This window comes from Oncorhynchus gorbuscha, linkage group LG26 (genome assembly GCF_021184085.1).
Source record: "Oncorhynchus gorbuscha isolate QuinsamMale2020 ecotype Even-year linkage group LG26, OgorEven_v1.0, whole genome shotgun sequence".
In the NCBI taxonomy this organism is placed as follows: domain Eukaryota; kingdom Metazoa; phylum Chordata; class Actinopteri; order Salmoniformes; family Salmonidae; genus Oncorhynchus; species Oncorhynchus gorbuscha.
In genome coordinates this window covers 18,524,911-18,538,130 of record NC_060198.1, presented here as the reverse complement: position 1 = coordinate 18,538,130, position 13,220 = coordinate 18,524,911, and the positions used below count along the sequence as shown (strand labels likewise).

The 13,220-nt window shown below is 40.5% G+C and overlaps 1 protein-coding gene across 1 annotated transcript; it reads left to right on the top strand.

Moving 5' to 3' along the window:
• The first annotated feature begins 7,882 nt into the window (after positions 1-7,882).
• LOC124015784 (zinc finger protein 501-like) lies at positions 7,883-12,943 on the top strand. The gene is made up of 2 exons (XM_046331248.1): positions 7,883-8,432; positions 10,668-12,943. Exons 1-2 carry the CDS (start codon positions 8,087-8,089, stop codon positions 11,879-11,881), a joined length of 1,560 nt encoding a protein of 519 aa, XP_046187204.1. The 5' UTR covers positions 7,883-8,086; the 3' UTR covers positions 11,882-12,943.
• Positions 12,944-13,220: the final 277 nt, after the last annotated feature.

Here is a 13,220-nt window from a genome sequence, read left to right as displayed (position 1 = left end):
AAAGTTCTTCTTCATTCATTACTCTGGTAAAGACAGTTATGCCGTGCTCCACGTTAGATCCAACATCCCTAACAAATTGATGTTTATAATGTATTATTGTCTGCTTGATTTACAGTAGCTTCTTGTTTGTCTGTTTGGACATTGTACAACACACAGAGCTATTTTCCTTCATTCAGGACATTTAGAATGACAACACATTACAGAATAGCCTAGTGGGATTATTCACAAAATTATCTGGTGATCAGGTTATGAAATGTCATGACAAAGACATTTTAGTTTCCATGTTTCACCTGAAATATTACATTATTAATAGTCCTAGGTCTATGTTGTTGTTACAGTGGGGCAAAAAAGTATTTAGTCAGCCACAAATTGTGCAAGTTCTCCCACTTAAAAAGATGAGAGGCCTGTAATTTTCATCATAGGTACACTTCAACTATGACAGAAAAAATTTGAAGAAAAAATCCAAAAAAATCACATTGTAGGATTTTTAATGAATTTATTTGCAAATTATGCAACTTAAAAAAATTACAGGCCTCTCATCTTTTTAAGTGGGAGAACTTGCACAATTGGTCATGAGCAGTGTTGTTCTATGTTATTCTGGTACTAACTCGTTTGAGTAAATGTGAAGCTCCAGTTCAATTGCTTGTATTCCGAGTCTTTCTTATTATTTGCCAATGAACTATTGACCAGATTTTGCAAGGAATCCCAGGAACCCAGTGTATCCTGGATGACATGATCATAACAGGACGCACCGACAAAGAGCACCTGGCTAACCTGGAAGAGGTCCTGAAAAGACTGAAAGAGTATGGTCTACAGGCAAACTTACAGAAGTGTGAGTTCTTCAAAGACAAGATTGTCTTCTGTGGATATGAGGTTGACTGTAATGGATTGCACAAAACACAGGACAAAATCGAGGCAGTAGTACAGGCACCACGACCACAAAATATCACAGAAGTGAGATCTTTCATGGGACTGATCAATTACTACAGAAGATTCCTCCCAAACCTTTCAGCAGTACTCCAGCCTCTAAATCAGCCCCTGGAAAAGAATAGGACATGGCGGTGGACAGAGCAGTGTGAAAATGCATTTTTGGAGGCAAAACGGCTCATAACATCTGAACAGGTCCTGATGCATTACGACCCTGAAATGCCAGTGAAGTTGGCTTGTGATGCGTCCCCTTATGGCTTAGGTGCCGTCCTTTCACACACACTGAAAGATGGGTCAGAGAGGCCAGTTGCATTCACGTCACGAACATTGAATGATGCAGAGAAAAACTACTCACAAATCGACAAATAAGCACTGGCACTAGTGTGGGGCGTCAAGAAATTCCACCCATACCTATATGGCAAGCGTTTCACACTGGTTACAGATCACCAGCCGTTGCTTTCCATTTTCAGTCCAAAGAAAGGCATTCCGGCAATGACAGCAGCCAGGTTACAGCGATATGCCCTGTTCCTTGCCAGTCATATGTATGACATTGAGTTTAAGCCGTCATCCCTCCACACAAATGCAGATGGATTATCCAGACTGCCGCGTACAAGAGAAAGACAAAGGAGGTCTGGATCAACAGATAGAAAACATGGCGAAGAACTGCAGCGGATTTTTGGAAACCCTTCACATGCCTGCTCCTGTCCCAGTCCACCCATTGGGAATGGCCTGCAGAGCCATGGCAGAGAATTCATGTGGACTACGCTGGTCCCTTTGAAAAGCACATGTTTCTGGTTATAGTGGATGCCCATTCCAAATGGCCAGAGGTGTTTTGCACTGACTCCTCCACCTCAGCTCAGACAATAGAGTGACTCAGAACACCGTTTGCACGCTTCGGTTTGCCACTGCAGCTGGTAAGTGACAACGCGCAAGCTTTTGTAAGTGACGAGTTTACAAGATTCATGTCAGTAAATGGAATCAAACACTCAACCTCAGCTCCATACCACCCTGCCACCAATGGGCTGGCAGAACGCTTTGTGCAAACCATAAAGCAAGGACTCCGTGCAGCAAAACAAGACGAAGGGACTTTGCAAACAAAACTGGCCAAGTTCCTGGCCTCCTACCGAAACACCCCACATGCCACGACAAATGAAAGCCCAGCCGCACTGATGTTCGGGAGGCCTCTCCGCACACAGCTGGACATCATGAAGCCAAACAGGCGTAATGAAGTGCTGAACAAACAAGCCAAGATGCTCTCCGGTGGCCGGGAGCCCCATCTCCAAACAGGACAGGAAGTGATGGTGCGAGACTACAGAAGAGGAGGGAAATGGACAAGAGGGGCTGTACACACACAAACGGGACCCAGAACTTACCAGGTTCAAGTGAGCCCAGACATAATCTGGCGGTGTCACATTAACCAAATGCATTCCACGGAAAACAGCACAACAATCGAGAGAGAACAGGCACAGAGAGATCCTGAGAGTGACACACAGGGAACTGTAGAGGACGGTGGGGCAGTAAAGAGACCCAAGGCTGAAAGAAGGGAACGTGTTGATGAAGGTGCTGCTATATAGCAGAAGCTATAATGGAACAAGCACACACTGAGGATGTTCAGGAGCCTCCAGACAATCCGAGGCGCTACCCAGAACGAAGGCACCGTCCACCAGACAGACTAGTCTTATAAACAAACAAACAAAAACTAACTGTTCAAATTAAAAGCTGCAAAATAACTACAACAAGTTCTGGGAAATGTTTCAGTTGTGGTTTGGTAAAAGTAACTCTGATTGTATAAGAGAAGGAATGTTATGTTCTGTTAATTACTGATGTCCCCTGTAAGGCTTGAGCACCCTTGGTCATGCGCAATGTTATTCTATGTTATTCTGGTACTAACTCGTTTGAGTAAATGTGAAGCTCCAGCACAGACCCACTAGAACACACCTCCATCTCAAGCGCCCGCATCAGCACCATTTTATTTCTCTCCGTCGCCCACTCACTTTCAACTTTTAGATAATAAAGCATTTTACCATTCTATTGAATTAACAATAGAGGATTGGCTGATTTCCAGGTTTGAACTATAATATTTAAGATGACTGATTAGAAAAGTATCATCCAACCAGCGGGAATCTCATTGCATCCTCATATGCCATGTTTTGAAATATACAGACAGACGGATTAAAAGTCATTTTACATTGTATAACTTTACTTCTGACAGCCAACTTTCTAACTCCTCCCATAAACTTATGATGTCATAACATTCCCAGAAGGATTATTGAGTCATTGTTAGTTTTACACTTAAGACATGATCTTGTATAATAAGGGACGATCATTTGTCCCAACATCACAGGCCACAGACATTGATACAGTTAAATACTTCCAAAAGTGTTTTAATGGGGTTTCTCCCTGTGCACCTGCCAATTTAAATCCATTAAATGAGACAAGTTACCAGACAGGACATATTGCTGATGCTCTTCTCATTGATAACCTGAATGACAATTAACTTGTGGTCGTGACGACGGCCTATTCGATGACGTCGTCCATCGGGATTCCCCCCCAAAAAGAAGACGCTGTGGATTGATCACTGGAGTCAGATGTGAAGGAGGAGGTTGATCATCAGGAGACAGATGTGAAGGAGGTTGATCATCAGTAGTCAGAAGTGAAGAAGGAGGTTGATCATCAGGAGTCAGATGTGAAGGAGGAGGTTGATCATCAGGAGTCAGATGTGAAGGAGGAGGTTGATCATCAGGAGTCAGATGTGAAGGAGGAGGTTGATCATCAGGAGTCAGATGTGAAGGAGGAGGTTGATCATCAGTGAACCTCTAGGATTGTGGCTGGGCTGGCGTTTCCACTTCCAGCTTGGTCATATATTTTGAATGTTGATATTTTGAACCTAAGTTATATATTTGTACCTCCTGTTTCATGAAGTGATGTCACTGAGTACTGCCCCTATATATACAGTGTATTCGGAAAGTATTCAGAACCCTTCACTTTTTCTACATTTTGTTACGTTACAGCCTTATTCTGACATGGATTAAATAATTTTCCCCCTCTCATCAATCTACACACAATACCCATAATGTCATCACAATACCCAATAATGACATCACAATACCCCATAATGAAAAAGCAAAAACAGGTTTTTATAAATGATAAATGAAAAAATATGATTTTCTTTCAAAAACAAGGACATTTCTAAGTTACCCCAAATTTTTGAACGTTAGTGTACCTCTACATGATGTAATGTTACACCATGTAGTAGCAGTATAGACCTAGTCTGTTCATTATATACATCTACATCACATATGTCAGAGTCAAGGCCCGCGGGCCACATCCGGCCCGCGAGAAGGTTTTTTACGGCCCCTGGGATGATCTTGATTTATTATTAGAACCGGCCCGCAGACCGCAGCAAGCCGGCAGCCCGCAGATCTTTTACACGCACCAATACTACATTTCCCACAATGCAACGGTGACGCACCGAGCAGTAGGCTGCTTCATTTCAATATTTATTGGCACAGCAGTTGTCAGCATCACAGTAAAATTAACTTTCAGATACCCATCAAAAATGGCAAAACGGAAGGTGGACACTGAGAACCGGGGGTTTCAAACAAGGTGGGAGTCGGAGTATTTGTTCACGGAGGTAGCTGGAAAACCTGTGTGTCTTCTGTGTGGAGAAAGTGTGGCGGTACTGAAAGAGTATAATCTGAGACGACATTATGAAACGAAACACGCGGACAAAAACAAGAATATGGACATGGAACAAAGGCTACAAAAGGCAGAGGAATTAAAACGAGGCCTCAAATCTCGACAGGCTCTGTTCAAAAAAGCCAAATCACAAGGCCAGGCTGCTGTCAAGGCCAGTTTTATTTTGGCAGAAGAGATCGCTAAATCAGCCCGGCCATTTACGGAGGGGATTTCATCAAAAACTGCATGATTAAAGTTTGTGACGAAGTTTGCCCAGAAAAAAGGCAACTCTTTTTAAATGTGAGTCTGAGCAGAAACACCATTGCCGAGAGAGTAGACCAGTTGTCCATCAATCTAAAAGAGCAGCTTGTGAAAAAGGGAAAAGATTTCATTGCATATTCCTTGGCTGTGGATGAGAGCACCGACATTTCTGACATTGCCCAGTTGTCAATTTTCATCCGCGGAGTGGACTCCAGCCTAAGCGTGACAGAGGAGTTTTTGGCTTTACGTCCTATGCATGGCACAACTACGGGGCATGATTTGTATGAAGAGGTGTCAAGATGTGTAAATGAGATGGAGCTGCCTTGGGAAAAACTCGTGGGTTTGACAACCGACGGAGCACCTGCGATGTGTGGACACAGGAGCGGACTGGTGGAGAAGATACGGGAAAAGATGCAAGAGGAAAACGCGACAGGTGAGCTGACAGCTTATCATTGTATCATACACCAGGAAGCGTTGTGTGGTAAAGCCTTGAAAATGGAGCATGTAATGAGCATCATCACGCGCACAGTTAACTTTATCAGAGCCAAAGGTTTGAATCACCGCCAGTTCAAGGCATTTCTGACAGAGTTAGAAACGGAGCATGGTGATTTGCCTTATCACACAGAGGTGCGATGGCTAAGCCAGGGAAAGGTGCTTCAAAGATGTTTCGATCTTCGTGAGGAGATTTGTCTGTTCTTGGACAGCAAAGGGAAAGACACAACACAACTCCGAGACGAAATGTTTCTGTGTGAAATGGCTTTTCTGTGTGACATTACGAGTCATCTGAATGCAATGAACTTGCAGCTGCAGGGTCGGGATCGTGTCATCTCTGATATGTACAGTACAGTGAAGGCATTTAAAACCAAACTGACTCTGTGGGAGACGCAGATGCGGAAAGAAAATTTGAGCCACTTTCCCAGCTGCCAGACCATGAAAGAGAAGCTCTCTACCAGTGCGTTCCCGAGCGCACAGTTGGCTGATAAAATAGGTATGCTTGCCGCTGACTTTCGACGCCGATTTGCTGACTTTGAAGCACAAAAAAGCAGGTTGGAACTGCTCGGTAACCCATTTGCTGTTGACGTGGAAAGCTCACCACCAAACCTCCAAATGGAGTTGATTGACCTCCAATGCAATGATGCACTGAGGGCAAAATATGCGGCAGTGGGTGCTGCGGAGTTCGCCCGTTTCCTCCCCGACACAATGCCCCAGCTGCGCATCCAGGCTGCTCAAACGTTGTCTATGTTTGGCAGCACATACCTGTGTGAACAACTGTTTTCTTTGATGAACTTGAACAAAACATCACACAGAAGTCGACTTACTGCTGAACACCTCCACTCAATTCTGAGGATTTCCTCAGCTCAGAGCCTTACCCCGAACATTGATGAACTTGTGGAAAAGATGGGACACCACCAAGTATCACCCTCAACCTCAAACAAGTGAACATTACTGTGCAATCACATATTTAGAGTTTTTACTCAGTTCAAGTTTAAAAGTTAAAGTTTAATATTTGTTTTCACTGCATGTTACTTCTCCTTAAACAAAGTGTTGTTTTTGATTAATAGATTTTTGCACTTTATTTTATTGTATTTCAATCCAATTATATTTTAAAAATATTTCAGTTGAGTGGATGATAGAAAATTGCTATTATTGTTTTTTTCTTTGAAGTAAATTTAGCCCACTTTTGCTAAAATAGAAAATATAGGCTACTGATGGTGCCTTGAATACCGGTTTCTTTCATTTAATGTTCATGTTATGGGGATTTTTATATAAAGGAAATTTGTCTTTTGTGTCTGTTGAAAATTAAAGATTACTGACAGAGCCATAAGAAAATATTGCTTTATTTATCTGATCATATTGGAATATATTTGTTAGGTTTTCAGTAGGTTCAATTAGGTTCACTAGACTATATGCGTCATTTAAAAATTTTTCAATGAACATTCGAACAGTCCGGCCCTCGGCTTGTAGCTAAATTTTTTATTTGGCCCTCCGTCCATTTGACTTTGACACCCCTGATCTACATGATGTATTGGTACACCATGTAGGAGCAGTATAGAGGTAGTGGGGGACAGACACCCTTGATAAAGTTGAGATAAACAACTCTATAAAATAAAGAATTCAAATACTGAGCTATATTGTATGTAAAATAAATAAATAAGGGGGAATGATCTATGTTTACTGATACAATTGCTCAGAGGAAGAGATTACGTTTAACATGTAATTCTCAAAAGGTAGGGGTCTGAATTATTGCTACCAATGTTTTCAATACTCCAGCACCCTCCCCTTGGGAGGATAATGACACTGAAATGTTTTATGAGATTAGAGAACACATTTGGTGGGATCTTAGACCATTCCTCCAAACAGAATCTCTCCAGTTCCCTAATTTATTTTGTCTGTGCTTGTGGACTGCCCTGTTCAATTCAAACCACAGGTTTTCAATGGAGTTCAAGTCTGACGACTGAGATGGCCGTTGAACATGTTGCTTTTGTGCCCAATTAACCATTTCTTTGTGGATGTTGATGTGTCTTGCTGGAAGATCCACTTATGGCCAAGTTTCAGCCTCCTAGCAGAGTGGTAACCAGGTTTTGGGCTAAAATATCCTGGTAGTGGGTAAAGATGATTTATTTACTTTATACATACATTTTTGCTCATCTTTATCAAGGGTATCAATAACTAGGGGCTTATTTTGATATCTAGTTATTTTACTGAATCAGGAATACAGATGTGGAGTAATGTAGAGTTTGTTTTAAATTCTCATAAAAAATATGAACTAATCAAACCACTTGCTGGTCTTCGTACGTGTTGATATAATATTCTTATTTAATGGGGAGGGAAAAAAACGTTTCCCTAAACTGCTTTATAATATTATAATTCAATGAAGAAGAGAAATAGTTTTCCCTCCTCAACTGCGTTTCCCCCCTCCAGACAGCAGATGGCGATATGTTTATTTCAGGCGATGTTTCTACTGTGATGTATAATCTAGTGGACGGAACGCTTCTTCAACAACTGCAGCCACATCGGTAGCTCGCTAGACAACAAAGTCGGAACATTCACGTTCTTTAGGACAATTTAGTGGTTTATTTGCCACTATGATTTAAACAGACGTATGTGGAAACAAGTAGCTACCCCATTTAATTTAATATTTACGTTGTAAATCAACTAGCTGGCTGGTTAAGTTAGCACTAGCCTAGTCGCTAAAGCTAACTAGCTATTATCTCCGACCATGAGTTCACTAAGCTACTCTCCTCCTGCTGTAGAAGAGGTGGTCTGCTGGACGGAGAAGGAAGCTCTCGTCAAAGAGGAGGCGGAAGAGAAAGATGTTACAATACAAAAACAAGTAGAGGGTGAGGCTGTTACCGTGAAAGAAGAGGAAGACGCCTTCAGAGTGAAAGAGGAGGAGGATGTTACTGTAAAAGAAAAGGAGGAAGATGCCGTTTTTAGAGTGGAGGATGAAGTGAAAGAAGATGAAGACGTTTTTGGAATGAAGGCTGAAGAGGGGGAGATTACTGTCACATTAGAGGAGGACGAAGAAGAGAAGACTGGAGAACTGATTAACACCAGTAAATACAGTGAGTACTACCTTATAAAACAGGGACATTGATCTGATTAACACCAGTAAATACCGTGAGTACTATCTTATAAAACAGGGACATTGATCTGATTAACACCAGTAAATACAGTGAGTACCGTCTTATAAAACAGGGACATTGATCTGATTAACACCAGTAAATACAGTGAGTACTATCTTACAAAACAGGGACACAAAACTCTGCAATTGTTAAACTAATGTGTGATTTTTTAAAAGGGCACTACACTTGAATATGTTTTTGGACTGTCGGAATTGTTGATGACGTCCTCCAGTGATTTAAAAAAAACGTTTCCTGTTGAAAAGTGATATATAAATACAGTAAAGTATAAACACACGAAAGGGAAAGAAATAAATGTTGTGTTTTTTGAGAGAACTGCAAACTAGAAGGAGTGAGTGGTGTCATGGTAATGCATTCAAGGAGTTGGCTTGATGGGAAGTCGTGATGTCAACCAAATAGAGACTGTTCTTTATGTGAATATTAATTATTATTTATAAAAACCTTATTATTCTGTCAAGTTGGTTGTTGATCATTGCTAGAAAGCTATTTTTAAATCCTTTCTATAGACTTTCAAGACAATTTATGTCCAAACTGTAAATAGGCCACTCAGGAACATTCAATGTCATCTTGGTAAGCTCCTCCAGTGTAGATTTGACCGTCTGGTTTAGGTTATTGTCCTATTTGTACAGTTTGTTTTTTGTATTCAGATCACTGAAATGCACTCTACCTACGTAACATTTAGTGCCTCCTTATATTACACTGGGAAAACAATTTTCATGAGTACAGAAATCCTAAATCATTTCAGAGTATGCAAAATCCAATGGTTCTAACCGAGAGTCACCTTAACTTTATTGACAACACCCAAATTGATATTGTCATTAACATGGTTCTTCAATAATTACATATAATACTTAATACTGTAGCTGTTTAGATACAGTCACATGTTCAACTATCATCAGCTGATCCAGGAAATCATTTTGGAGAACTGTTCCTTGATGGATAGGGTATTGTATAACACACAGAGCTATTTTCCTTTATTCAGGACATTTAGAATGACAACACATTACAGAGTAGCCTAGTGGGATTATTCACAAAATTATCTGGTGATCAGGTTATGAAATGTCACGACAAATACATTTTAGATTCCATGTTTCACCTGAAATATTAAATGATTTATAGTCCTACATCTAGGTAGGCATGTGTTGTTGTTAGGTGACGTTATGGGCCTACAGTAGGTGTATGTTATTGTTAGGTGAAGTTATGGGTCCCACAGTAGGTGTATGTTATTGTTAGGTGAAGTTGTGGGTCGTACAGTAGGTCTGTGTTGATGTTAGGTGAAGTTATGGGTCCTACAGTAGGTCTATGTTATTGTTAGGTGAAGTTGTGGGTCGTACAGTAGGTCTGTGTTGTTGTTAGGTGAAGTTAAAAACAGTGTACAAACCCTCATTGTCTGGCTGATGGCAAAGCTAGCCAAAGATAATTTTACTGGTTGAAGTGTTTTTTAAGTATAAAGCAGTTAATTTGCGACAATAACACAAACATATTAAGCAGGACATTCAAACAAGCCTTACAATTATAATCCAAAAGTAATGTGAAATTCACTCATATTCAACCTTGAAATGGAGGCAATTTTTGCTCTCAGCCTATGAGTTTTCCCCCACGGTGGTGAATTAGTGAATAGACACAGAGCTTTATGTGATCTTGCGCTGTAATATTCAGAAAACATTGTGAAAAACTAAAATGTTTGCTCACCATTTTTGTTCCAGGCAGATATACTACATCCATAACTAGTGGTTTCCTCATTACCAGATATACTACATCCATAACTAGTGGTCTCCTCATTACCAGATATACTACATCCATAACTAGCGTTTTTTCCTTAATTACCAGATATACTACATCCATAACTAGTGGTTTCCTCATTAGCAGGGAGGAGTTTCTGCAATCAAATTGTATGCGCTTTGCCCTCGTGTCGCAATTTGAGCAAACACAGAAAGGAGCCTATATTTCTGGTTACTACTAATGTGAAAACGAGACAAAATATGATTGTTGCTCACTTGACTGTCTTAATTGTCAAATAATTTAACAAGCGTCAATCGTTGTACAACTTCATGGGTATGCTCTGGGCATCACCTTTTACCTCAAAAGAACAGTGGATTTCTGCTGTTGTGGGCCTTAAGGGCCTTAACCGTCTGTCTGAATTTGTCATTCACACAGGAGAGAGACAGGACAATCGTGGATCCTTTGTGGAGCCTCGACATGTTGCTGACGAGGCAGAGAAAAGTCTCTCCGCATCAGAACAACTCAAGAAACACCAGCAGAGACCTACCGGGAAGAAATCTCACTGCTGCTCTGACTGTGGGAAAATATTAAACTCTTCAGTAAAACTTAAAATACATCAAAGAATTCACACTGGAGAGAAACCATTTGGCTGTACTCAATGTGGGAAGAGTTTTTTTCGGCTACAAACCCTGAAATCACACCAGAGAATACACACTGGGGAGAAACCTTATAGCTGTGATCAATGTGGGAAGAGTTTTACTCAGCTAAACAGCCTGATTGTACACCAGCGGACACACACAGGAGAAAAATCTTATAGCTGTAGTCAATGTGGTAAGAGTTTTTCTACATCTAGCTATCTAACTATACACCAGAGAACACACACAGGAGAGAAACCATATAGCTGTAATCAATGTAGGAAGAGTTTTACTCAGCTAAACAGCCTGGTAGTACACAAGCGGACACACACAGGAGAGAAACCTTTTGGCTGTGATCAATGTGGAAAGAGTTTTGGTACATCTGGCTGCCTGAATACACATCAGAGAACACACACAGGAGAGAAACCTTTTACCTGTGATCAATGTGGGAAGAGTTTTGGTACATCTGGCTCCCTGAATACACACCAGAGAACACACACAGGAGTGAAATCGTATAGCTGTATTCAGTGTGGGAAGAGTTTTACTCAGCTAAACAGCCTGATAGTACACCAGCGGACACACACAGGAGAGAAACCTTATAGCTGTGAACAATGTGGGAAGGGTTTTACTACATCTAGCCAGCTGACTTTACACCAGAGAATACATACAGGAGAGAAACCTTATAGCTGTGATCAATGTGGGAAGAGTTTTACGACATCTAGCCAGCTAACTATACACCAGAGAACACACACAGGACATACTCTTTATAGCTGTACTCAATGTGGGAAGAGTTTTTCTACATCTAGTTATCTAACTATACACCAGAGAACACACACAGGAGAGAAACCATTTAGCTGTAATCATTGTGGGAGGAATTTTACTTGGCTCAACAGCCTGGTATCACACCAGAGAACACACACAGGAGAAAAACCTCATAGCTGTAATCAATGTGGGAAGAGATACTCTGATAAGAGATCTCTGACTAAACATCAGAAAATACATGTTGTTTCATGATATCAATTAAATGATGTCACAATGTAGAATGTTTTAACATTGTAGGAGCAGTATTTTAATGAATGTCAGAATATAAAACCGTTAACATTTGCCCCCTGGGTTCAATGATTTTAGCTCTGAATTGAAGCTAAAATCAATGATTCAAGCTCTGAATTGAAAGAGTGCTAAATATGAGATTTGACAAAAAAGTGACTAACAAAGAAAGAGTTGTGTTACACTTACCACGTTGGTGACCCACTTGAACCAAAATGCAACACTTCAAAATGTTGCTAGCTGTTTTCTACAAATTGTCCTCTAACCAGTGATGTACACATTACTTCCAGATTCCGTGTGGGTTCTGAGCTGTTAGTTTTAACAAGATGTGCAACCTCATCTCCCTCCTGTCAAACAATTGATTTCAACATGATATCGATGAGTGATGACAAATAAGTGTTGTGTTCCTTTGTTTAGCGACCCCTACATTTAAATGCACCACTCCAAAATGTAGCTGACTGTCTTCTGCAAGTTGTCCTCTAATCAGCGAGGTAAAATATATCTCCCATTTCCATATGTTTTTTTAGCTGTGTTAGTTTCAACAACCTGATTCCCCCCCCCCCCAACCCCCTAATCGATATCAGTGATTTATTGCTACTTGTAAAAACAACAGCGTTTTTGGTGCTTGTGCAGTTTATAAGGAGCTTGTTTAACAATATTTAATTATAAGCTGATTGTTTAAAGAAATACAAGTAATGTATTATTGCAGATGTTTGTGTATGTAGCACATTTTATGTCTAGGATTTCAATTAATAACAAACTTCTTCTGCATGTTATTGATTTGGACACGTTAAAACTGTGACATTGGGGATATCCTACCCAGCAAGATGTCACTGAAAATAAGACTATGCCCAATATAAGTTTGGTTTTGGTTGAAAGTTGAAAATAAATGTTTTTTATTTCAACATACTTGAATCCTATACACATGGACGCAGTATAATAAATTGGTCTATAATCAATTTTATTAACAATCCTAATAAATTGAGTCATAAATGTAGGATATATTTGTTGTCCTAAGGGGAAGGTGTTACAGGCTTTGGTTTTTCCATTTATGTTGAGGTTGGACTTTAGCACGTATAGCTCGTTAGCACGTAGGACGCACTGATTGGTGTCACCTCGTTAGTCAGTATGTGTTACACCTGTGCTGGCTTGTCCATCTCGTTAGTGTGAAGGTGTTTCACCTGAGCTGGTCCAGGTTCTATTTAAGAGTGTCTGGCCCAGTGCTAAAGTTGTCTTGATAGATGTGGAGAGTCAACACCTTTTAGGTTCTCCATCTTCGTCCTATTAAAGAAGATGTTTTAATTTC

Excerpts from the sequence above, each read along its gene's own strand:
- LOC124015784 (XM_046331248.1), top strand. The coding sequence starts at position 8,087 with ATGAGTTCACTAAGCTACTCTCCTCCTGCTGTAGAAGAGGTGGTCTGC. Across the intron at positions 8,433-10,667 it reads GATTAACACCAGTAAATACA|GAGAGAGACAGGACAATCGT; the intron begins GTGAGTACTACC and ends TCATTCACACAG.